Below are 23,901 nucleotides of genomic sequence, written 5' to 3'. Positions count from 1 at the left end.
AACACACACACAGCAAAAAAGAGAAAAAAAAAAGAATTAAGAATTGAGGATGTGGCTGCACTAAGGCTGCAACATTTGTTAAAATAGAAGTGTGTGTGAATATTCTTCACATGTTTTAGTAACATATAAAGAGCAGACAAAATTAACACAAAAATGTCCCACAGTAGACACACATAAATGTTAAAAATGGCTCTCGCTTTTAAAGATGCAATTACACGCCTTAGATTTTGCGTGTCTTTTTGCATTGCCTTCATTAATTAATTCATTCATTTATACATTAACTTTTTTATTTATATTTCTGTAGTTTATGTAATAGTTCTAATGTATTATTTATTGTGAAGCTCTCTGTTGAGTTACAAAAAAAAGCCTCAAAACGTAAAAAAATAAGAATTACAAGGATTACATCATTATTCTGTATTATCGTCTGGATTGTATAGGCAACAAAAATAAGCCTTGGCTTCAGCTTCTTCTTTCCTCAGTCATTGGTTGTGTGAAATTTATTGTGTGAATGGACTGGTGTACACAAGAATAACAATGTTATGTCAGTTGCATATTCACACCAATTGTTATGTTGTAAGGAAATACAAAAGGAAATACATACATGTCAACACATATCAATAGAGAATATGTTGTTCTTAACATTGCTGAAAAGTTATGTAACAGATATTTTCCATCTCAATACCAGACACAAAGCCAGACACAGATGTACCAATAAAGACAAACTTTGGCAAAGCTTGCTGTGGCAAGACAGCAAGGGCAGGTGGTGTTTGAGTGTGTGTGGGTGTGGATGGGAGTGTGTGTGTGTGTGTGTGTGTGTGTGTGTGTGTGTGTGTGTGTGTGTGTGGTGTGGGTGAGTAGTCTACAAGAGTGATAAGATAGAAAAAAATGCCGAAATTCTGCGTTGCTGTGCATAAATTAGATGAGGCCTGAGATAAATGTAGAAAACATCAACCTGGGGCCATGAAACCTGATAGTGACTCACCTGAGTGTGACAAGGGTTATTCAGCAGCACAAGACTCAGAGTGATTCATCGCAATTATGATCAAAATATTTTTATTCAACCGCTGTCTTTGGGCAAATCCATAGGCATTCAACCGCTGGGATAAAGGTATCGACATGCAGGGGTATTGTCCCGGTGGCATTAGTGCACAGGCAGCATGAACAGCCTCCATTTGAAAAGGCCATTAAGAGCTGATTAATTCATTTACAGTGCCACTGTTCTGTTCTCTGACCTCTTTTCATTTTCACATAATAATCCTAATTCTAATGACATTCAGATGGTGGTATACCCACAATCTGTCATCTTCACACCTCAGTTAATACTGTAAATCAAGCATTTCACCTTAGGGATATAGCAAAGATCATAACCTGTTATCAGAATCAGTGATTACCCTTGTAGTAATATCTGAAATGGGATTACAAAAATCACAGAACAAGAAATCCAAGTCCACATTCAGTGATCCTTTCATTCTTTATTGAACGAGCATGAATGCTTTCTGAAAGTTCAGGTTCTTTACATCACGTTGGTCTTTTTTTAAATTTTCTTTTCTTTTTTTTGAGTCCCCCTTTGATCATGCTGGAGATTTTTCCATCCGCCATGAAGACGACTTCAATCATCTCTCCCATCTCTTTAATTACTGAGCTGCTACTGTAAACATCATCCACCAGGCTGACATGAATTCCCATTTTAAGGTTTAAAAAAGAAAGGGTGCTCATCCACAATCTGTTTTGCTCCAAATATCCAACCAAACTGCATTTGCAAGTTGTTTGTGAATGTATTTTTCCATGTTGAGGTTCGTGTCTTTAATCATCGTTGTATTGTTGCTGTTTTATCACCTTTCACCCGAGCTTTGATGGAGTTGTGAGATATCCTCCCTGTAGCTCTGTTCCACACGGTCAGTGTGGCTTGCCTTGCCCCACTGTCAGGGACATTATAAGAAGCCACTGGTCAGTTTCTCACTGCCTGCACTTTGATGACATGATTCCCACCATAACTGTATTAGGGCTCTTGAATTTATTGGGTCACACTGACCCCAACTGATTTAAAAAAAAAAAAAAAAAAAAAAAAAGGAAAAGGCAAAAGGAAATACTTAACGATAATTTGGGATCTTTCAGGGAAACAGAGCATAAGACAGTCCGTGTTGCTCTTGTTGTGAGAAATGTGAATGTGAATCATGAGCAAGCAAAGTGGCCTCTGAAAGTGGTGACACTACGTTTGGTGTTAAACTACTTTTTAAACAAAACTTTCAAGTCTTTCATGACTCCAAAACAGTCTTTTCTTTAGTAACTGAAGTGCATTCAAGCCAGGGAGAAGTTTGTCACAGGGAGTGAGAAGATTTGCAGTGAGAAATTTGTCCATGTGTGTTTACCTTGTCCCTGGCAGGGCGTTAATGGGTTTTGGCTAAAAAAAAAAAAAAAAAAAAAAAAAAAAAGGTGAACCACAGAGACTGGAACAGAGCTATCCGCCCCACAGAGGCTGTCACAATAACGCTCTGTGATTTCTGAAAAACTGACAACAGACATTGACCCTTACACTATAACTTGAAAAATTAACTTTAAATTTACTTTTCTGTTTTCAGTCAGTGAGTGAAAAATGCATCCTTTACCTTTAGAGCACATGATGTTAATAATGACATTTGGCTGAATCTTTCAGCACTTTTTTAAAGTGCTGACCTCACATAATTTCTGTGCATTCAAGTTTTGCTTTTGCTAACAGTTACCTGTCACCACCTGTTGTGTGAAGGTCTTTAGCGGAACCACATTATTTACAAAGTAGATGACAAAATGGCGTCAACTGTAACGTGCAGTAACTTCCGTATGTCCACACTGACGAACGACAGAGGTGCCTGACTTGATATGAATTTCTGTAAATGAGACTGTAAGCATTATGTAAGCATTATTCATTATTGATTTACACGTCCCAAATATCTTTGTGCCTGAAGCTATCAGTTAAATTGCCTCATAGCCTCACTGTTAATTGCACTTGTTGACATGGAAAATTGCATCAAGTATAAGCATATAATTTTGTTTGGTTTTCACATGCGCGCTACTGGACGTGCTTTCCTTTATCCCCCAGCTGATTAGGCTGCTGTGATCACAAAATTTTCCCTTGAGAGTTGTGGAACTTCCATTTGCTACTTCCTCGTTTTACAGTGACATTTAGCTGACAGCAGGCGGCGATTTGTTAATACAATGAAAACTTTGTCTTTTGCCCTCTTAAACAATTTACACCGGAATGTGTATAGATTTGGGGGAGAGATCCTGGAAAAATGTGCAGGGAGAAATAGTATGGGGAAGGATGCAGGTTGCCCTCTTGGCTTGCTTGTTGTTTGTGAGTTACAGTTTGGAGAAAAAAAAAAACTTGGCCAAGAGATCAAGATGTCGTGACAACAGAGAGTGCAAATTCCACAACTGCTGAGATAGGCAGTTATCCATATCTTTAGATAGGCTCATGCAGAATTTGTTGTATTAAAATAGCGACAGCATACTGTGTGTTTTAAGGTCATCATATTGCTATGAACTGAAAATATTTGGCAATGTGTATAAGCGCCCATGTGAATACTAGGAAAGCCGGGAACAATTTATTACCAAGTCACTTATAGAAACTGTTTCATGAAAGAGAGGGAAGGTATGATTTGAAGGAGCCATTAAATTTTAAGATCCAGACATGTCGAACTACAATGAAAAAATTCTGCATAACAAATAATGGAGTAAGATGATGGAACAAACTGAGTGTGGATCTGAAGCAGTGTCCAACAATCAACCAGTTTAAAAACAAATATAAACAAATGATTTTTGCAAGATCCAGGGAAGAGGAGACATGAGGTTGTATGTGTGCATGTGTGTGTGTGTATGTACATATTGTGTATGTGTATGTATACATGTGTACAGGTATATATGTAAGTATGTATATATATGTGCAGAGTATGCGTGTATGTATATGTATACAGTATATATTTTTTATTTTACTTTTTATTGAATACATTTTGTGTTTTTTGTACAGAAATTACAGATGAACAAATTATTTTCTGACTGATTATAATGAAATAGACATTATAATGAAACAGAGATTAGGGGGTAGGATTAAATAAGTTTTTACTTCTTCCTACTCCTTTTCGAGTATGTTAATGATGATAGATGCATCTTATTTTATTTTATTTTATTTTTCTTTATTTTACTTTATTTTTGGACCTTTGTTTTCTTATTTACCTTTATTTAGTATTGATTATTATTATTTTGTTTTTGGTTGATTTACTGCTTAAAGATCTCAATCCAATCAATCCAATTCAATCCAATACTATAAAATGTTTGAGCTCTTTAGGATGAATTCATATGAAGCAGCATGCATCTGCATGCTTCTGAAATATATAAAAAATAAACCACATCCTGCAAGTATGATGCTATGTGTTTGAACCTAAATAATAATAATTTAAAAAAAAAAAAAAAAAAAAAAAAGTGATATAAAATGACATCAGCAACATCAGGATGCTGAAGGGGCTGAGGTGCATATCATGAAAATGAGCTGTTGTCTGTCTCTCACCAATGTGTGCCACACAGAAATGGAGCAAAATTTAACCATGCATTCTTCTTTTGTTCTTTGTCTCCAATTACAGGATGAAACCCTTTTTTTTTTTTTAACTACGGGAAGAAAAAGGTGTGAAGACCATCGTGCTGTACAGGAAGCTGTGGCTGAAACTAGGAAAGTGACTGACTGTCGGCAGCACAGGGTGGAGTCCGCAGAAAAAGATGGACCTGCAGTCGGTACATTACATGAAAACTCACAATCCTGACCACAAGTAGGGCGGCTCTACTGTATTTGACAGTCAAATATTAGATGCATTAAAATGTCTCTCCAAGAAAATAACACAAAGTTAGCCTAATGCTATTCTGCAAATGTGATGTTTTAATTCATGGTTAGTGGCTGGTAGTATTGCAGTTATTACCAGCTTGAGTTCATAGTTCACAAAGAACAACAATTTCACTTCCCAGCAGAACATAATAAACCAGACAACAAGCAGGTCATTCAAGCCCAAATGTCACATAAAATGTTTTTCATTCAAGCACTACATGCATTCAGACATATTCTTTAAAAATAATACAATGAAGATGGTATCTGATGTACTGACAAATTAGCCATCTTTTTCTATTTTTTTTTTTTTAATTACTGTTTTGCATTTTAAATATGGAACTAAGTCATTCACAACTGACGCTACTAAAATGTGTTGTATCATTAAATCATTATTCTCAGTATATAGCCAATAATAAATATATTACATAGCATCCACATTTTTGTTCACATGTAGTCAAATGTACAAATTCTTATTGATTTAATGATTTATTTGTATTTTTGTGGTGTACACATTTGTAATGCAAACACATATATATATTTGTTAGCACGGTTCCTTTAATGTAAATCGGTTTTGTGTTGCCTATAAGCATGACTCTGATGCCAGTTACTTGTCAGATATAACCAAAACGTGGTTTATGTTTTGTTTATGTGACCTCCATTGAATGTCACAATGTATGATTGTCAGTGGGAGGAGGCTTTGTACAAGCCCTTCCTCCCCTGCTTCCTTCCTCTCCTGCACTTGTTGTTCAGTCTTATTTTTAACTTATGTCGTCATGGTTTTACTTGAGCAAATAAATAAAACTATAAAACTATGACTCTACTGTAAAACTCAAAGTTGACACTAAGTTGAATATTAATGCTTGGAAGTACAAGTCGTGTGACTGGCCAAACATGTCACATTACACTGAGATGCTTCCAGCACAACTACAGTGGAGTTTTATGGAAACTTTTTCATGAATCTGAAACAACAACAGTTAACGTAAAAGAGCAAGGGCTTCTTTCTAGAGCTGCCATTTTGCACCAACATATGACAGTCATACAGGCAGAAATCCATTCTATAAGAGGATTATATAGGCCTACTAATTGCTTCAGTGACTGAATAGCGTTGAGAAACCACAACAACACATCACATTTTGAGTAAGAGTCATACTGTTGCTGTAATCATGACTAAACCCTAAAGTTCAGAAACTAGTTGGTAATCCAGCTATATTTATATGCCCATTTGCCCACCTGGGATTAAAAGCAGGTGCACACCTATTCTCTGGGGGCTGCCAAAAGGCATTTTGTGAAATGGAGGAAATCACTAACCTAAATATAAGCATACAAGGCAGACTGAGAGAAACCGAGTGCACCATCAAATCAAACCACAACACTTGGTCATCACAAAATAACTCCTGGCACACATTCAACAAGTGTAAGAGAAATAACACAGCAGCAGTGTAAGAGTATCCTCAGGTGGGTTTTTCCCCAATAGGATATGCATTTGTACTGGTATGCATGTGGTAGTACACAACTTCTGCTTTATTCAGAGGCATTTGAGCTCACAATTTCTATCCATTATGTTGTAAAATGTGCATTAGACTTCCACTACTTGAGCAACATGATATGTCTGCAGTGTTTAACCCAAGATGTTAGATTATATGATTACCTGATTGTCATTTTACATCAAATAAAACTCTATTGCAAAATGTTTGGGCTGGCAGTGTCTTTGTATACTTTAGCAATCCTGTGTTTATCTGTCAAATGATCAATGATCTGTCAATGATCAGACCTTATTTGATCATTCACGGTTACCGAGTTACACCACCTGCCTCAACTGTCATCACACCACTGAATGGACGTTATCAGTTGTAATCACCCCCACAGAGTATGGGTTAGTAGGTCCCTGCTGCACCTTCTAGTGGGTGAGAAGGCTTGCTGATTTATACTATAAACCTGAAGAGATTAACATGACAGAATCACGCGTTTCCTCTGTTCTGCTGCATAAACTAATCAGTTACCTTCACCAAATCAGTCACGTCATGCAGGCTTTTCTTCACTTCATTGTCGTTGGATCAAATGTGGCAGTTCATGTAGTAATCCAACTTGCTCTGTGTATGCAGTCTTGATTGTACAGGTGAGAGGAGGCTCAGTGGCTAACTTTATACATAGGACAATTTGGTGCTTTGTATCCTTTTTTCTTCAAAAGCCTTAGGGATCACTCATATTACAATGCTATTATAACAGTATCATAAAGGAAGAAACCTTAATGTTTTCTTTTGTTTTGTTTTGTTTTTCTCGCAAAAACTGCCAAGGTCCTTTATGTTGAAACAAGGTAACACTTCAGAGGTCGTTTGCTCACTGGCAACTATCACAGGGGGTATAGCTTTGTCAGTGTGTGCACCCCACATGTTATTCATAAATGGGAATCACAATAGACTGTAGGCTTTGGGTTAATAATAGGGGAATGAATAACATGAAGCCAAAATTGATGATGATTTTTTTTTTATTTCATTTTTCTATAAAAAACATAACCTATTATGTACATAAGAGCTTTTTATACAAACCTGACACAAAACATCTCATCAAAATCATGAGGAGGAGCTTACACCAGAAATGAAAAAGTTAGCATTTGCTGCAATGTATCAATTCAGCAATGTCAAAACTGAGATGTACAGGTAACGGAAAAATGCTTTTTGAATCACATAACTAACTGACACTATACAATATCTGACTGGTAGATGCTGAGTTGGAGAGTGCTGATTGTAGGTCTATTTGCAATGTATATAGGAACAACTGGCACTAAATGTCATAGTAGAATAGGATAAATTAACTGTATGGGTAGGCCTGTAAGGATGTCGCAACTCACTGTACAAATGAACATGACTATGCCACAAATAGCTAAAAAAACAGAGATTGTTGCAATTATATCTAAAAAACTGCAGAAACGCTTGAACTTGCGTAAACCCAATGGAAACAGAGATGCAATGTCAGTACAGCAATATTCTTCTTAATTTTGCTTCACAGGGTCACAAGAGAGGCAGATGGAGGTGAGGTAAGTGAGTCCAAACTGATACCAATCCACTTTGACATCAGGAACGGGAGCAGGTGATGACGTGCTAACTTGAGGTACAGAGACCGACATGAAGGTCTTGCAGGAAAACGGATCAGTGTGATGCAGAGCAGTTAAGCAGCAGCCTCAGAAGTTGAAAAGACATTGGGCAGAAAAAGTTTTGAGGTCCTTATAGAGTCTATGTACAAAGTAAGTGCAGTCTCAGAGGTAAGGGATGGGCAGCCCTTCAAAAAAGCTGCGGTAGCTCGGCAGAAACTCCCCTGTGATGGGAAACTCTCCCAGAATTGTGTACTCTGGCATATCATCTACGTCATCTGGTGAAAAACAGAGATAATACAAGGTCAGAGCTAGGAAGACCACATACAAACTATACAGGAATATCTGCAGCTAAATCAACATTTAGAAAGTGATAGCCACGATTTGAAAAGCAAGGCTTTTTAAAGAATAGTAAACATTTTCAATCCTTGGTTGATAGAATGATGGTGGTTCCACAAGGTACAACTTTTGTGTGTTAGAAATGGACTAAATGCTTAAATTCAGGTTAAGATGTTGTACAAAACTGGGGTATAATGTTTTGATTTGGAAAATATCTTTTATAGCGATTAGTGTTCAACAAATCATTGTTTAGTGTGAGGCAGTAACTTTGACTAGTAAATGTTTATATTTGAATAATCCTTTCTATTACAAAGCCCATGTGGCACAATTCAATGAACTTAAATTACATTTAAATTTCCCTCTCAAACTCACTCTAACTGATTATCATAGAATATGAGGGTCAAGACACATTTGGAAAATCACTTTTGTTATGTTTTCTATAAATCTACAGGTATAGTCACTCTACCAGCGGACAAATATAATATACCAGCCCACTATGCCCATCTGACCAATCAGCTAGCTGTATTTACCTGAGGAAGTTTCACTCCATTGGCTCCCTGGGCTGGAGTTGGAGTAAGAGCTTGTGTATGCTTCATTGTGCAGGAACGCCATGCCGTCTGTACTCTTTTGCATCCAGTTTGTGTCTTGCTCCAATTGCTGGCAAAGCTGAAAGAGCAACACCGGAGTGAGTCTGGCTATATTTTTACTGGAATTTCAGCGCATCAAACAGTTTGGGATTAGTGCACATGCTGCTGATGATGATGCAGAATCAGACGAACACGGGTATTCCTGACAATGAAAAACACATGTTGGTAGTAGTGCACACTGAAACTTACCCTGATAATGTCCTCGTCAAGGTCGCTCTCACTGTCCTTGTATTCTGGAGCGTCAGAGGGAAGAGAAAGAGAGAGAGGAAGGCGCGTAAGTATGGCACTAAGATACCACATGTTACACAAACGCCACAAAAACGAGACACTCTGCTACTTTTAGTCTGATGCCTTGTCTCTCTGAGCTTCTTGCTATGGCCACCTTTTTTATGATGTTTATTCAGTGCCAGTGCATTGCAGGATGTTAATGCTGTCGTCTTACCAGTGCTGTGCTCAGGTGACACTTCAAATCTTCGGCAGAGCTCGTTTGTGCTGTCTGGCCCGATCTCGACTGACGAACTCCAATCAGGAACGTCATCCACACTCATAACTTCTACGAGATAGAAAAACGACAGCACAAAATCAACCTGTTGTTCCTGTTAACATTTATCAATCAATGTACCGCTGACAAATTCCTGAACCTCTTCTCCCAAATCTCTCACACACCCTATAAATTTTTCATTTTTTTAGCTTCATGTTTAGCTTTTGGTTAATTCTGTTGCCTTCCAACAGAAATGTATTCAAAAAAAAAAAAAAAAAGTGAAAGACTGAAAATCGAATAAAAAGTGTGAAATGACTGCATAAGCTAGAGAGTCTCCCCTCCCCCAATCTGGGATGCACATGTTAAAAAATTAATTAATTAATTAATTAATTAATTAAGAATGGTCTACTTAGTATTGTTTGGCTTTCTCACCTTGATGCTCTGTGCTGTCAACTGTGTTTTCCTGTGTGCAGTGTGTGTTGTTATCCAGCTGTGAGCAGTTGTCCATTGGGGAGTGTGTTTCACTGTAGTCCTCTGACTTCACACGTGGGCTCTGCCATGGAGAAAGCACACAAAAAGACATTAAATGACAACATTCTCATGACAAATAGCAAACAAACAGTTAAAAACAGTGGAAATAGGCAGTTATTAAATAGCTAACCCATAGACCTGATTGGTTTGTACAAGCAGTGACTGTATCCTGAGTGTATATTTTTAAGGTTAATGTGAGTTTGATATATTTTGAATAAGCCTCTTTGACTATGTAACAGCAGGTATAGCAACATACACCGCAGACACGAGTTGTAAAATGCCTCTGAAGCTGAATGCATAATAATAAAGTACTCATAATCTATTTACCTTGTTTCTGTGCTTTGTGTCCTTTGTTTTGGCCCGCTTGCCTGTGAAGGTGAAAAGAATATTTTATTACTATATTGTAGGTTGTTTATAGTCTTAAACTGTTCACTGTGTGACTGCAGAACAAACTGATTGATAGAACAAAATTAAGGCAAAAAAATGTTCCATTTGTTGTACTTACATTTGGCAGGGGTAGGCAGCATCCTGTAGACGCGCATTGCCTGCTGGCCTTTGTTGATGCTCTTGTCTTTCACCTCCTCTATATCCGGCAGCGAGTTCATTGCACAGCGGAAGTTGGCTTTCCACGTCTTTGGGTCTGCAGAAGTTTGGCCCTCGACGTACTTTCCTGCAGAAAGACGCGATGCGGCTTTTTTAGATTCATATGCACTTAAACACATATTTCTGTGTTGTTCACACATATGCAAGTGCACATGAATTTATGTGTGTATGCACGTGTTGAAATGGCTGCTGGCTCACCTGTGTGGATGGCCCACAGTTTGAACAGACAGGCGTCCTTGTCCAGCTCCCAGCCATGACGAGCAGCGTGCTTCCAGGGAATAGAGAACATTGTCCTCGTCTGGATAATACAACAATGAGGAAGCACACTGAGTCAGTTGTGCAATTCATTGGAAGGAAAAGCAAAATTACTGCAATGTCCATTTATATATTTATATTTGAGCTTTACACTGCAACTTTACGCTGCTTTATGCTTGTTAAGTTGCTCTATCACCACAAAAACTGCATAGACTTGAGAATATCTTGAATAATGTTTAAAAATTGTACAAACCTAGTCCAGAATGTGTACACTGCAGATTACTTTTAATATTTTGGACTGCAGAAAAACAGTTTTTGCCATTTTGCAGTTTTTGCTGACAAAAAATTCCAGCTACAGCTAGATAAATGCCCTAAAATACTTAAGCATATTTTTAAAATTACTCTAAATTGCATGTGAAAAGCCAGAGTTGCACCCAGCAGCCAGTGATCACCCCGGCAGGAGGAGAAGCCCTCACCTTATCCACCCACATCAGACCGGAGACGGCGTTGGAGTCAATCATCTTCTCCAGCCATGGCCTCATCCTCATTCTTGCAACCGGCATGGTTACCTGGAGAAAAAAAAAATAGAAGTTTAGAAATGAGAGGAATGAGGTGGATGATACAGTAACAGCCAGTGCCTCCCGCTCTGCTTCAGTTTAGATTTATGAGGGGCGAGAAAAGTTCAAGCGAGGGGCGGGAGGCAGGGGCCGGATGAAGGTCTCGTTACTGCCCGGAGAGGATCCGAACGCTGCAAGTTGCTTTAAAACATACGTGGGCTCATGTTTGCAACCTAGCCCTAAAAAAAAAAAAAAAAAAAAAAAAAAAAAAAAAAAAAAAAAAAACTACTATTTGTGCTACTTGGCGTATTTATTCACAGCAGGGCGATTGGAGATGAATATTCTGCGCGCCAAATGCGAGCATAAATGCCAGGATGGGTTCCCCTGCGCGTGGCAAACACACCCCCCCATTCACCGCTGCGCGCCCACAAATTACAAACGAGCAGGTAACACCTTGCAAAAAAGAGCAACATCCTTTTCAAACAACTGTCGGCCGGCATGCATGTGCGCAAGAACGCATATCTCCCTACTAAAACACGACAAAACAAGCAAGCAAAGAAACAAATAAACAAAAAGCCTACAGTAGACTACATTTTTTCAGTGTCTGCTGCTTTTTTAAAGTTACCCCCTCATAATTGTAAATGGCCCATTTGTAAATACATTTGTAAAAAAAAAAAAAAAAAAAAAAAAATCCATTCAAACTTCATTCAGTGGTCGCAATACTTAAAATGTGCAATTTGCATGCCCCTTGCAACAGACAAATGTATTTTGTAAATGAAAGTTTCACTTACTATTGTAGCTTCAGCTGATCCTCCGCTGGGTAAAGATAGGGAATGAAGATATTCCGATTGGTGTAAGTTTGTGCAGGAGTCAAAAGGCAGCTTTCCCCTTGGTAATGTCTCCTCAGAAATGTTCTCCGAACTACAGCAAGTGAGGAGCGCTGCGTCCTTTATAAACCCTAGACTGGGATTTCCCCGACCACACTGTAGCTAACAGCGTACTGCAAAAAAATGATGACACCAAGTCTCACCCACCCATGCTCACTATAGAGTCAAATCTGGCAGTTTAGATATTATTTACAGTGTGCAGAGCTGAGCTAGCGAGCGCCGACATCTGCCCGGTCCCTGCAGCGGCAGCCTGATTTCCGAGAAATCACGTTGTTGAGAGCAAGGAGGAAGTTGACAACATAGGCTACAGTTTATGGCAACCTGGAGCACGTAGACTGCTCGGACCTTACACCCTCAGTAACCTGGCTCATTGGCGACATGCATTTCGTCTTCTGCAAGAAAACACCTCGGCAGTGAGGTTTTTGCAGAAGTAAACTTACAAGTATTTGCGGGTATCGCGGACACATGACAAATTCATCTTACTGTATTTATTACAAAACGCACAAAAACATACCAAAGCATGAGTTTCATGATCATGCTTATAGTATTATTATTATTATTATTATTGGTATTGTCATTATTATTATTATTATTGTTGTTGTTGTTGTTGTTGTTGTTGTTGTTGTTGTCATTATTATTATTATCATTATTATGGTTATTATTGTTCAGATAGTTTGTGCAGTTTGTTAAAAAAAAAAAAAATATATATATATATATATATATGCATGGGAGATTGTCATAATGTATATATTTGGAGCGGGAAAGGGGCGTGGGTAATTAATTTTTCACATGCCACCTGCAACTCATCCCGCAGAAGCCAAAGTACAGGCAAAGGCATGACAAACATGTGCATGAGACGAGCCCTTTAGAATAAACAGCAACTCAGCTGAGAAGAAATGGTGCATTTACAAGAAATGGTGCAATAATTTTAAGCACCATTGGGGGGCGCGTGAGCACAGAGGGAGCAAACAAGCCGGAAGCAGCAGAGGCGCAATGTGGAAAGGCTTGTGGAAGCAGACGCTGTATTTACAGTAAATCATACACATAGCGAGATAATTTGCTCAAGTGTCAAGAAACGTATCAAGTTTGACTTAATCATCTATCTATCTATCTATCTATCTATCTATCTATCTATCTATCTATCTATTTATCTATCTATCTATTTATTCAGTTAATTATTTAGTTATTACTTTTCAAGTTGCACAGAGGGAAAAGAGACACAAAACGGTATCCATGCAATGGATTAAATATACCTAGACATAATTAACAAGTTTTTGTCATAGTTTATAAATGTGGAATTTCCCCGCTCCCTTTTCTCTGGTTTTGCAGCTTTATCTCGCCGGGACAGTTGATGTAAGATTGCATAAGGAGTGCGCTGGTGGGAGGCTCTGCCGTGTGGGAATTGGGAAATCCCACATAGGCCTACTGCCACATACTGCCGGTGACACTGGCCGTTCACCGTGAATACAGGGACTTCCCATGTGATATTGGCGCGTGCGGCGTGCCTGCGTGCACGCGCCTATGGAAAGGAATAGCAGGGAGTTTTCATGCGGAATTTTCGCCGGCAGTAGCCCATGCATGGGATTTCCCGAGAATGCAGGTAGCCCATTTGGATTTGACAAGGAAAATCATTCCCATTTTCCCCCAGCTTTTCCCTCGGGGTGTCGCCCTGCTGTGTCCGCTGTAAACACAGCGGGCTCGCAGAACAAACCATGATACTGGGCTTCAAATAAACTTGACCTTGATGTTGACGGACTGAGCTGTCACACAGAGCTGATGCAAGAGAGGAGTGGCGATGTGAGAAAGAGGTTTGGTTTATAGGAAATGGCTTAAGTTTCTGTTACACAGCACTTGGACCCAACTTACTCTAAACGTCCACTGCACACAGTCAGGGTTTTCATGGATTTTTTTTTTCACCTTGTTTGAGACCGCTGATAATGAACCAGTGGTCAGTTTTGAAACTGCATTTGGATATTTTCAACAGAAAACATTTTCAGCTGAGCACCACATATGATGTATTTGCAAAGTTCATTATGACTCTGCCTCACACAATATTTTTCATTATGTTGAATGATATCATTGCATTAAATTGTAAGCGCAATTTTCGACAATTAACCTTGTTTGTTTGTTCTAGCAATTCTGTGTGTTTGTCTCTGGTGGATTATCAAATCTAGTTAGGTAACTTAGAGCTGACTGACTTACACCTTGATAAACCTGAATAGAGATATGTGATAGAGTCATACATGTCTACAGTGTACTGTGGAAAATGGCAGCAACCCAAAACCCCAAACCCAGCTCTGTCAAAGCATCAGAGTACAATCTGTTCAAATATTTGGACGGTACATTATTTTATATATATTATGTGGATTATGAGCGGTGGCTCAGTGGTCAACATGTAAAATTTAGTCCAATGTATCACTTATTTACAACACAGGCTTCAGGGATTATTCAAATTGCAGCCACAGAGGGGGTTCCTCAGTAGGTCCCCTGATGAACATTATTATAAAGGAATGGTCATTCTTGAAGGAAACAGTTAGTTTTTTTTTTCCAGTTAGAAATGCCGATGTGCTTTTAAAAAACAGCATATTACTTGTGGGGATTCATCATCTCCCCTAAACTGAGTGGATGTTTGATCTCTGGCAGCTTATATCATAGCAGACATAACTTTGTCATTTTATGCATTAACGACTCCGGGTAAATAACAGAGTAGTGAGTAATGTGAAGACAAGTTTTTACAAATCTGACCGGTGGGCCTGGAGTGTCCATGTTGGTCCATCTGATAGTCCAATCAACATGAACACAGTCACGCTCCCAAAATGATAAAACCCTCTCAGTTTAGATGACCTCATGACCTTTCTTGTAGCTTCATCTTCTGGCCAAAATGTTAAATTTGCACAAGAGGTATCACCAAATCTAATTGGAGTATTGTCATCATACTTGGTGAGTGCAATCATGTTCCCCAAGGGGCGATTCCTCTATGTTTTGAGGACCCCGTTGCTTTTCCTCTAACACCACCCTTGAGCCAAAATGTACAAACTCTTTTGTACACTCTTTTTTCCCCTGACAAACAAGTCAGCATGGAAGATGTTTTGTTTTGTTTTAAAACATTTTTTTTTATTATTTTACAGAGCAGAAACACCAATATAATCTGATATGTACAAAACAACTTTTTTACAAATATCTGATAAAAAAAAAATAGGTCATAACAACATGCTTTCATCAGATATGAAAAGAATGTCTTTGCTCTATTGCTTCATGCTTCATGATACAACATCTATCTTCATGATCTTCATTCTTCATCTGTATGTCTCCAAGGAAGTTACAAACCATTGCAGAAATTAACATAATTATATAACTAATAAAAAAGAGACATTGTTGTAATGTTGCAAAAAATCTAACACCAACAACTGGAATGAGAGGAAGGGATGATGCTTTGGCTTAAAGTGCAACGACCAAAATGAGTGTCTGGAGGGAGCAGCTGAGCAGCATCTTCAGAAGGTGGTAAGATGTTGGACATGAGGGGTTCTGAGTCTTTGTACAAAGTAAGCGCTGTCTCAGAGCAGGTGGTCGGTCTGGTGATAGAGGCTGTTGTCCGTGATGGGCTGAAGCTGTCCCAAAACTGTTTCCGTAAACAGATCTTGCCCTTCACCTGCTGCAAAACAAAACAGAGAAATTACAAGGTTAGGAGTGGAAAAGTGGCACAATGTTGCTACATAGGAAAAACCGAAGCTGAACAAGCATTTAGACGCTGAGTTCTGTTCCATTAATTGAAAAAGTCACACTTACCCTTACAACCCTAAAACACAAACATTCATCCTCTTTAGCCTTTCCCTAATGTTAGTCATAACCAACCTTTCCTAACCCAAATTTTAACCTATCCTTTACCCTAACCTTGACCCACAAACCATCATGACCACTCAATATCTAAAAAATTCCTCTGCCACCCCTGGAAAAAGAATTTAGTGTCCACTACGCCTATCTGACCAATCAGCTCACAGTATTTACCTGAGGAAGTGTCACTCCATTGGCTCCCTGGGCTGGAGTGGGAGTAAGAGTCTGTGTGTGCTTCAAGGTTCAGGAGCCACCTTATGTCTGAACTGCTTTGAAACAGGGGTAAGTCTTCCTCCATTTGCTGCCAAATCTGAAAGAGCAACACTGGAGTGAGTCTGGCTATACTTTTTAGTGGAGTTGAACAGTTTGGAGTTAGTGCACATGCTGATGATGACGCAGGACCAGACAAACACGGTTATTCCTGACGATGAAAAACACGTCAGTAGTAGTACAAACTGAAACTTACCCTGATAATGTCGTCATCCATGTTGCTGTTTTCTGAAGCGTGAGAGGGAAGAGAGAAACACATGAGTATGGAGCTAAAATAAACTTCTCAAAGCATTTTACAACTTAAAGCGATCTCTGATTTTCAGCACAAAAATGAGACACCTTCTCTGATGTCCTGTCTTGCTGTAGCCTTTTGGTAACTTAAAAGAGTCTGGCACTGAAAACACCAAAAGTAAATCTATGAATTGTTGTTATTGTTTTTTTTTGTAGTTTGGTGTTTGAATGTGATGCAAGTATCATATCTATGAACCTAAAACATCAGTATTTCAGTTATCACTAACATACATAGCACCAAGGCTATGTATGTTACAGCCATGTAACTTTGTCCTCAGCCACCTGTTAGCAGATATGCATCAATCCCCATCAGTGCCAGTGTGCTGCAGTGTGCTAATGCTGCTGTCTCACCAGTGCTGTGCTCAGGTGACACTTCAAATGCCTGAAACAGGTGGTTTGTGCTCTCAGGCCTGATCTCGACTGATGGACTCCACTCACAAACTTCTTTTTCAGCCATGTTGGCAACTGCTACAAGGAAAGAAAAACAACAGCACAAAATAAACCTGGTGTTCCAGGTTCTATTTATCAGCACACACATCCGTTCTTATGAGCTTAAATGTTAAACTTCTCAGATATATATGATTTCACATCAGTTGCCTCCTGCCAGGAAACTCTCTGAGAATGTCTGTTATGACTGAAAACCACATCAGAGATTGTGTGAGGAGGATTGTTGTGACTAGAAATGGTCACATAGGCTTGTTTTTTTTTGTTTTGTTTTTTTTTGTGTTGCCCATGCAAAAATATATTTAAGAATTGACAACGTTGTCTGGATTTCTCACCCTGGCATTCTGTACTGTCGATTGTGGTTTCCTGTGTAGAAGACGCCTCACTCAGCTGTAAGCAGCTGTCCACAAGAGACTGCGTGTCACGGTCATGTGCCACATCCTCTGACTTCACCCTTTTGCTCTGCAAGAGAGAAAATACCCATGCACTCTATAAATGAAAACATTCCCATGAGAAATAGTGAACAAACACAATAGAAATAGGCAGTTATGAAGCACCTAATCCATACACCTGATGGTTTCTGTTCTGATTTCTATGTAAGCTAATCTGTAGTGACTGAATGCTGTATTTATGCAAATATTTTTAAGTGATATATCTGTTGCACTGTCCCACTGCAGCAATATTTGAGTTTTAACTGTCTCTAAACCTTGCGTGTCAGTTACATAGCTATTGTTTTGCTGTGTAATTTGTCCATAAGTTCCTGCTCCAATTGCACTGCAACTAATTCCTGCAAATAAAGTGATTCACATTCTACACAATTGTTGTTGAACTCAATTTTAGCTACTAATTAGTCAGTTTGAGAGTCTGCGATGTCTTAAAGAAGAATCCTCATTTACATGATCACAGGGAGGTGAACAAATACAGAGTGGCTGCCTGTTATCTTCAAACGGGAACAAAGAAAGCAGACATTACATTCTGAATGACTGAGAGGGAGGATGTTTAGCGAAAAGTGCTGAGAACAGATGAAAAAGTCATTTGAGGCAACATGTGAGCCTAAAAATGTATCTTGTCAAACAGCAAACAGAGTATGCTGCATCATGTCAAACAGGAACAAGATGTGTTGCTTCCAAACAGTCTCTCACAATGACTTTCCCATGACTGGTTCGATGTGAACGTGATCTCAACAGAGTAGGTGTAACAGCAGGTGTAACAGCATATGCAGCAGAGAAACATTTTGATATCACACTCTAACATGTTTCAGGTAGGTGAAAATACTATGCAGCACGACAGCGTGCTCACAAAACAGCTATTTACCTTGTTTCTACGCTTTGCATCCTTCGCTTGGCTCCGAATATCTGCACAGATGGAGGAAATACAGTTTTTTATTATTCCATTATAGGCCATCAATTCATTAAAAAATCACCAGTGTTTCTGTCGGTCTTCTCCCACCTTTGGAGAGAGGCAGTATCTTGTAGATGCGCATTGCCCGGTGGCCTTTGTTGATGCTCTTGTCGTTCATTTTCTCAATATCTGTCAGTGAGTTCATTGCACTGCGGAAGTTGGCTTTCCACCTTTTTGGGTCAGCGGTAGTCTGGCCTTCAATGTATTTTCCTGCAGAAATACACGTTGCAACTTTTTTTAGGTTCATACACATAAAATATGCAAGTGTATGTGACCTAACCTGAACCGCTCCTGATGAGCAGCTTGGCATCCTGCATGGCAGCCTCTGTCATCAGTGTGTCACCGTGTGAATGTGTGTGTGTGAACAGGTGAATTTGAGGCAAGCGCTGTAAAGCGCTTGAGTGCTCAATAGATTAGGACAGCGCTATAGAAATGCACATGTATATGTGTGTACCTGTGTGTGCCTGCACAGCTCACCTGTGTGGATGGCCCACAGTTTGAACAGAAAGGCGTCCTTGTCCAGCTCCCAGCCGTGATGAGCAGCGTGCATCCAGGGAATAGAGAACATTGTCTTCTCCTGGATAATACAACAAGTCACAGTGAGTCAGAATGATAGAAAGAAATATTTTCATGGCAGAATTTGAAATTGTATAACTTAAGCATCAAATCAAGCTGCAAACACCATCATTTGCTGATCTCTCTGTATTCCTGATACACATTATATGCAGTACAGTATCAAGATAATAAGACATTCATCCTAGCCTTTTTTTTTTTTCAACTAAAATCCATTACATTTATTCAAGAGATACTTTGAACAAGTGAAATGGAGCTTTTGGACTTCCCAGCTGACCTGCACTGTCCATTTTAAATGAACACTTGGTATATTTGAAACATACCTGCATTGAACCCAGCACCAAGTGACCACCCAGGCAGGAGGAAAGTGTCTCACCTTATCCACCCACTCCAGACCAGAGACACAGTTGGAGTCAATCATCTTCTCCAGCCACTGCCTCATCTTCATTCTTGACACAGGCATGACTGCCCCGGAAAAAAAAAAAAAAAAAAAATCATGAAATGAAAACAGTACAGGAGTTTTAGGTATGGGAGGAATGAGGTGTACAATTTACTGTAACTGCCAGTAACTTTGGCCACAGATTCTCTAGAGACAAGAAGATAACATCAGGGCAGGGATTACGAGGCTACTGCATTGAACTTTTCAAATGCGTATTTGCAATGCAGCCGTATAAATAAGCAGCATTCGGTGCAACTTGGCATAATGTTTTCCAAAGTCGGGAATTTGGAGAGGCAGAAGAAAGTTGGCACCAACTGTGACCGTAAAAGCCGCGCAAAGCTGTGGCAAACACAACCTCCCAAGTCAGGTAAAGGATAAGGGGAAAACAATATCTGACAGAGTACATCCTTCCTTAGCAATTAACAGTTATATGAATGATCTGCAAGAATCTTAATCAACTCCAACAAACTAAACCAGAGCAAACAAAAACAAAATGCCAAAACAGTCCTACATACTCTATATTTTTGAGTTTTTTCATGAGTTTAGATTACAGTATTTCGAAAAGACATTTATTTTGCATACTAAAGGTGATAATTTTGGGGGGGAAACATACTTATGCAGCTTCTGCTTATCCCCGGATCCGTGAAAAGAAAATGCAGATATTTCCGATTGGTTTAATTTTGTTCAGAAGTCAAAAGATTTGTTTCCCGTCCCGTCGGAAGCGTTCACCAAACTACAGCGTGTGATGAGCTTTGAATTCTTATGTATGGAGGTGAGACCACACCCGCCGGCAGGGAAAACCGGTGTCAGTTAATCTTGGCCGGTCTTTGCCGCTGGTAGCCTGATTTACAAGAAATCATAACTCCTCACGGCACCTCGGTGCACCAGGATGCTGCGTCACGTAAACCTGCACCAAGCTAAATCATGACAGGGAGGCATGCGTTCTGTCTTTGGCACAGGGCAATTGTGCAATAAAGATTCTGCAATGCTAAACTCGCGTAGTATTTGCAGGTATAGTCATGCATGACAAATATACTCTTTATACTCATTACAAAACGCACAAAACATGCCATGAGTTGCATGCATGATAATTATTTTTATTTTTTTTTTATTTTTTGTTGTTGTTGTTCTGCTGAATCTGCTGTTCATCCTGCTCAAGCCAAACTACAGCCAAGGTATTGTAAGCATGTACATGAGTGAGACAAGCCCTTTAGAAGAAACAGCAACTCAGCTGACAAGTGGGGCATTTACAAGAAGTGGTTCAGTAAAGCACCATTAGAGGGAGTCTTTTATTGGCATACTGGTCTAACTGGCTCCACTGGACCCCAGCATTTAATTCGTATGACCATAGCAATCTTAGAGGTGTTGCTATTAGGCTCACTCCAAGAACACATGTACAGTACAGACTTTTGTTTTCCTCTAATCCTCCACTGATGTCCACATATACCACACATATGCTACACCTTTGTTCTGGTCCCTGAGGCTATAGGCTTTTTTCTTTAGTGCCTTTGGGAAGCCAGTGGAGCCCTTATTTTGGAGGGTTAAGCCTATACTCATAAAATCTAAAGATACAAGGATACAAGGAAGTTTATTTGTCATTATACAACAGGTTGTATAGTGAAATTAAAATGTGGTTCCCTCTTGATTGATTAATTGTGTAGAAAATAGAATTATTAAGCCTGGAGGAGTTCAGATGGTGCATTTAGTAGTCTCACAGCCTGAGGGAAGAAGCTGCTCTGTAGTCTGGTGGTATTGCAGCGGATACTTCTGTATCTTTTGCCTGACGGCAGCAGGGTGAACAGGCTGTGGCTGGGGTGGGTCTTGTCCTTTAGGATCCTTTTGGCTCTGCGCAGGCACCTCACCTCCCCGATATCACTGATGCTTGGTAGATGGGTGCCAGTGATGTTTTGGGCAGTTTTAATCACTCGTTGCAGAGTCTTCCTTTCCTGGGCCGTGCACATCCCATGCCAGTTTGTGATGTTTCCAGTCAGCATGCTTTCAATCGCTCCTTTGTAGAAGCTGACAAGAACTTGGTGTGGGAATTTTGCTTTCTTAAGTTTCCTTAAGAAATACAGCCTTTTCTGAGCTTTTTTAACCAGGGCAGAGATATGTGAAGTCCATTTTAGGTTCTCTGTTATGTTGATTCCCAGGAACTTAAAACTGCTCACTTGCTCCACCTCAGCTCCATTGATGTAGACAGGGTTGTGTGTCTTTGCCTCCTTTTTTCTAAAATCAACTATCAGCTCTTTAGTTTTGCTGACGTTGAGCAGTAGGTTGTTTTCTGTGCAACATTCTGCAAGATGGTTGATTTCCTCCCGATATGAAAACTCATCATTGTTGGAAATCCGGCCGATGATGGTGGTGTCATCCGCGAACTTCACAATAGAGTTCTCTCCATGTCGGGGGTTGCAGTCGTGGGTGTACAGCGTGAACAGGAGCGGGCTCAGCACACAGCCCTGGGGGGCTCCGGTGTTGAGCACTAGAGTGGAGGAGGAGAGACTGCCAATCCGAACTGACTGGGGTCTGTTCGTGAGGAAGTCCAGTATCCAGTTGCAGAGAGTGGTACTGATGCCTCAGCTTCATGGGGGAGATTGTGTTGAAAGCTGAGCTGAAGTCAACAAACAGCATTCTGATGTAGGTGCTGCTTTTCTCCAGGTGAGTGAAGACTGAATGGAGAGCAGTGGATATGGCATCCTCTGTGGATCTGTTGGTTTTGAATGCAAACTGCTGAGGGTCCAGACTGGCAGGGATGTTGTTCTTTATGTGCTGGAGAACCAGTTTCTCAAAGCACTTCATCAGGATGGGGGTGAGTGCCACAGGGCGGTAGTCATTTAGATCAGACACTGCAGACTTTTTAGGCACAGGGATAATGGTGGCTGTCTTGAAGCAGGTGGGAACACTCTCCTGTGACAGTGATATGTTGAAGATGTCAGTAATGACATCTACTAGCTGGTTGGCACATGTTTTTAGTACACGGCCAGGGATGTTGTCAGGCCCAGCAGCTTTACTCATATTCACTTTCAGCAGGACTTTCCTCACATCCACTGTGGATACTGACAGTGGCCGGTCCTCTGGAGGCGGAGTAGACTTTACAGCTGATTCCTTGTTGAGGAGGTCAAAGCGAGCATAAAATGTGTTCAGCTCGTCTGGTAACGTGGCCTCACACATGATGGGAGCGCTCCTGCTTTTGTAGCCTGTCACATTTTTGACCGCCTGCCACAAGTCTTTGCTGTTGTTGGTGTTGAGGTCTCTCTCCAGTCTCTGCTGATGCCTTCGCTTTGCCTCCTTGATGCCAGCTTTCAGTTTTGCTCTGGCAGTGTTGTAAGCTTCTTTGTCACCTGACTTAAAGGCAGCTTTTTTGGCTCTACATAGAGCTCTCACCTCTCCATTCATCCAGGCTTTCTCATTAGGGAATGATTTAACTGTCCTTGTTTTTACCACATCATCAGCACATTTGCTGATGTATGATGTCACTGATGATGCGTATTCTTCAAGGTCAATATGGTTCTCCTGGGTAGCAGCATCCCTGAACATCTGCCAGTCCGTGCATTCAAAACAGTCCTGTAGAGCTGCTGCAGCTTCATCTGTCCACACTTTAACTGTTTTTACAGCTGGTTTGACCCTTTTTGTCAGCTGGATGTAGGTAGGCAGGAGAAGCAGGGAGATGTGGTCTGACTGGCCAAAATGAGGACGAGAGAGGGCTCTGTAGCTGCCAGGAACATTGGTGTAGACATGGTCCAGTGTGTTGTTTCCTCTGGTGGGGATGTGGACGTGCTGGTGGAATCTTGGCAGAACAGTTCTGAGGTCTGTTTGATTAAAATCCCCAGCAACAATAATAACAGCATCTGGCTGTTTTGTCATGTGACTGCTGATGACCCCATACAATTCCTGGAGTGCATTTTTTGAATTTGCATCCGGTGGAATGTAAACAGCAGCAACAAACACACTGGTGAATTCTCTAGGCAGGTAATATGGCCGACATCTCAGCAGTAAAAACTCAATGTCAGGTGAACATTTTGCATCCACTCTGACTGCACCTGAGCACCAAGCATCATTGATGTGCACACAGAGCCCGCCCCCTCTCGTCTTACCGGAATTTTGTGTTCTGTCGGCCCGGAACAGGCTCCGCCCGTCCAGTGTTAAAGCCTCATGCGGTATGTTGTTATGAAGCCACATCTCTGTGAGGATGAGAGCACCGCAGTTTCTGATCTCTCCCTGCTGGGTCAGCCTGAGCCTTATCTCATCCATTTTATTTTCCTGCGACCGGACATTTGCCAGGAGTAGGCTGGGTAGTGGGACATCCTTGGGCCCAAGCCTTCTTAGCTTAAGTCTTACCCCGGCTCGTTTCCCTCTCTTCCTAAAGATACAATGTAGTCTACTGTTTTACTTCGTATAGCCTTCACTCTTTAAGAGCT

General features: G+C 40.2%; 2 protein-coding genes across 4 annotated transcripts; both read right to left on the bottom strand.

The window, feature by feature from the left end:
• Positions 1-7,361: 7,361 nt before the first annotated feature.
• LOC115371940 (interferon regulatory factor 1-like) lies at positions 7,362-12,265 on the bottom strand. 2 transcript variants are annotated; one of them, XM_030069576.1, is made up of 10 exons: positions 12,142-12,265; positions 11,270-11,362; positions 10,737-10,836; positions 10,441-10,605; positions 10,263-10,303; positions 9,837-9,957; positions 9,366-9,476; positions 9,113-9,156; positions 8,807-8,942; positions 7,362-8,215 (listed from the first exon to the last, which is right to left on the bottom strand). In XM_030069576.1, the coding sequence occupies exons 2-10, from the start codon at positions 11,354-11,356 to the stop codon at positions 8,103-8,105; spliced, it is 918 nt and encodes a 305-aa protein (XP_029925436.1). In that variant the 5' UTR covers positions 11,357-11,362; positions 12,142-12,265; the 3' UTR covers positions 7,362-8,102. The 2 variants fall into 2 exon arrangements, with proteins under 2 accessions (XP_029925436.1, XP_029925437.1); XM_030069577.1 differs by lacking the exon at positions 8,807-8,942 and having other exon boundaries at positions 8,078-8,215.
• A 3,090-nt stretch (positions 12,266-15,355) lies between these two features.
• On the bottom strand, positions 15,356-20,331 carry LOC115371941 (interferon regulatory factor 1-like). 2 transcript variants are annotated; one of them, XM_030069579.1, is made up of 10 exons: positions 20,100-20,331; positions 19,424-19,512; positions 18,952-19,051; positions 18,523-18,684; positions 18,388-18,428; positions 17,409-17,535; positions 16,981-17,094; positions 16,535-16,566; positions 16,243-16,378; positions 15,356-15,889 (listed from the first exon to the last, which is right to left on the bottom strand). In XM_030069579.1, the coding sequence occupies exons 2-10, from the start codon at positions 19,508-19,510 to the stop codon at positions 15,792-15,794; spliced, it is 897 nt and encodes a 298-aa protein (XP_029925439.1). In that variant the 5' UTR covers positions 19,511-19,512; positions 20,100-20,331; the 3' UTR covers positions 15,356-15,791. The 2 variants fall into 2 exon arrangements, with proteins under 2 accessions (XP_029925439.1, XP_029925438.1); XM_030069578.1 differs by having other exon boundaries at positions 16,981-17,097; positions 20,100-20,329.
• Between the last annotated feature and the right edge of the window lie 3,570 nt (positions 20,332-23,901).

This window comes from Myripristis murdjan, chromosome 14, assembly GCF_902150065.1.
Source record: "Myripristis murdjan chromosome 14, fMyrMur1.1, whole genome shotgun sequence".
Taxonomy (NCBI): Eukaryota; Metazoa; Chordata; class Actinopteri; order Holocentriformes; family Holocentridae; genus Myripristis; species Myripristis murdjan.
This window is presented reverse-complemented; position numbering and strand designations above follow the sequence as displayed.

Bases quoted from the DNA above. Each gene is read 5' to 3' on its own strand.
- LOC115371941 (XM_030069578.1), bottom strand. From the start codon at position 19,510: ATGCCTGTGTCAAGAATGAAGATGAGGCAGTGGCTGGAGAAGATGATT. The intron at 19,052-19,423 runs GTGAGACACTTT...TGTATTATCCAG, and splicing joins GTCTGGAGTGGGTGGATAAG to GAGAAGACAATGTTCTCTAT. The intron at 15,890-16,242 runs GTAAATACTGTG...TTTGTTTTGCAG, and splicing joins ATGGAGTGACACTTCCTCAG to CAGGTGAAGGGCAAGATCTG.
- LOC115371940 (XM_030069576.1), bottom strand. From the start codon at position 11,356: ATGCCGGTTGCAAGAATGAGGATGAGGCCATGGCTGGAGAAGATGATT. The intron at 10,837-11,269 runs GTGAGGGCTTCT...TGTATTATCCAG, and splicing joins GTCTGATGTGGGTGGATAAG to ACGAGGACAATGTTCTCTAT. The intron at 9,958-10,262 runs GTAAATAGATTA...TCTCCATGGCAG, and splicing joins ACACAAAGCACAGAAACAAG to AGCCCACGTGTGAAGTCAGA.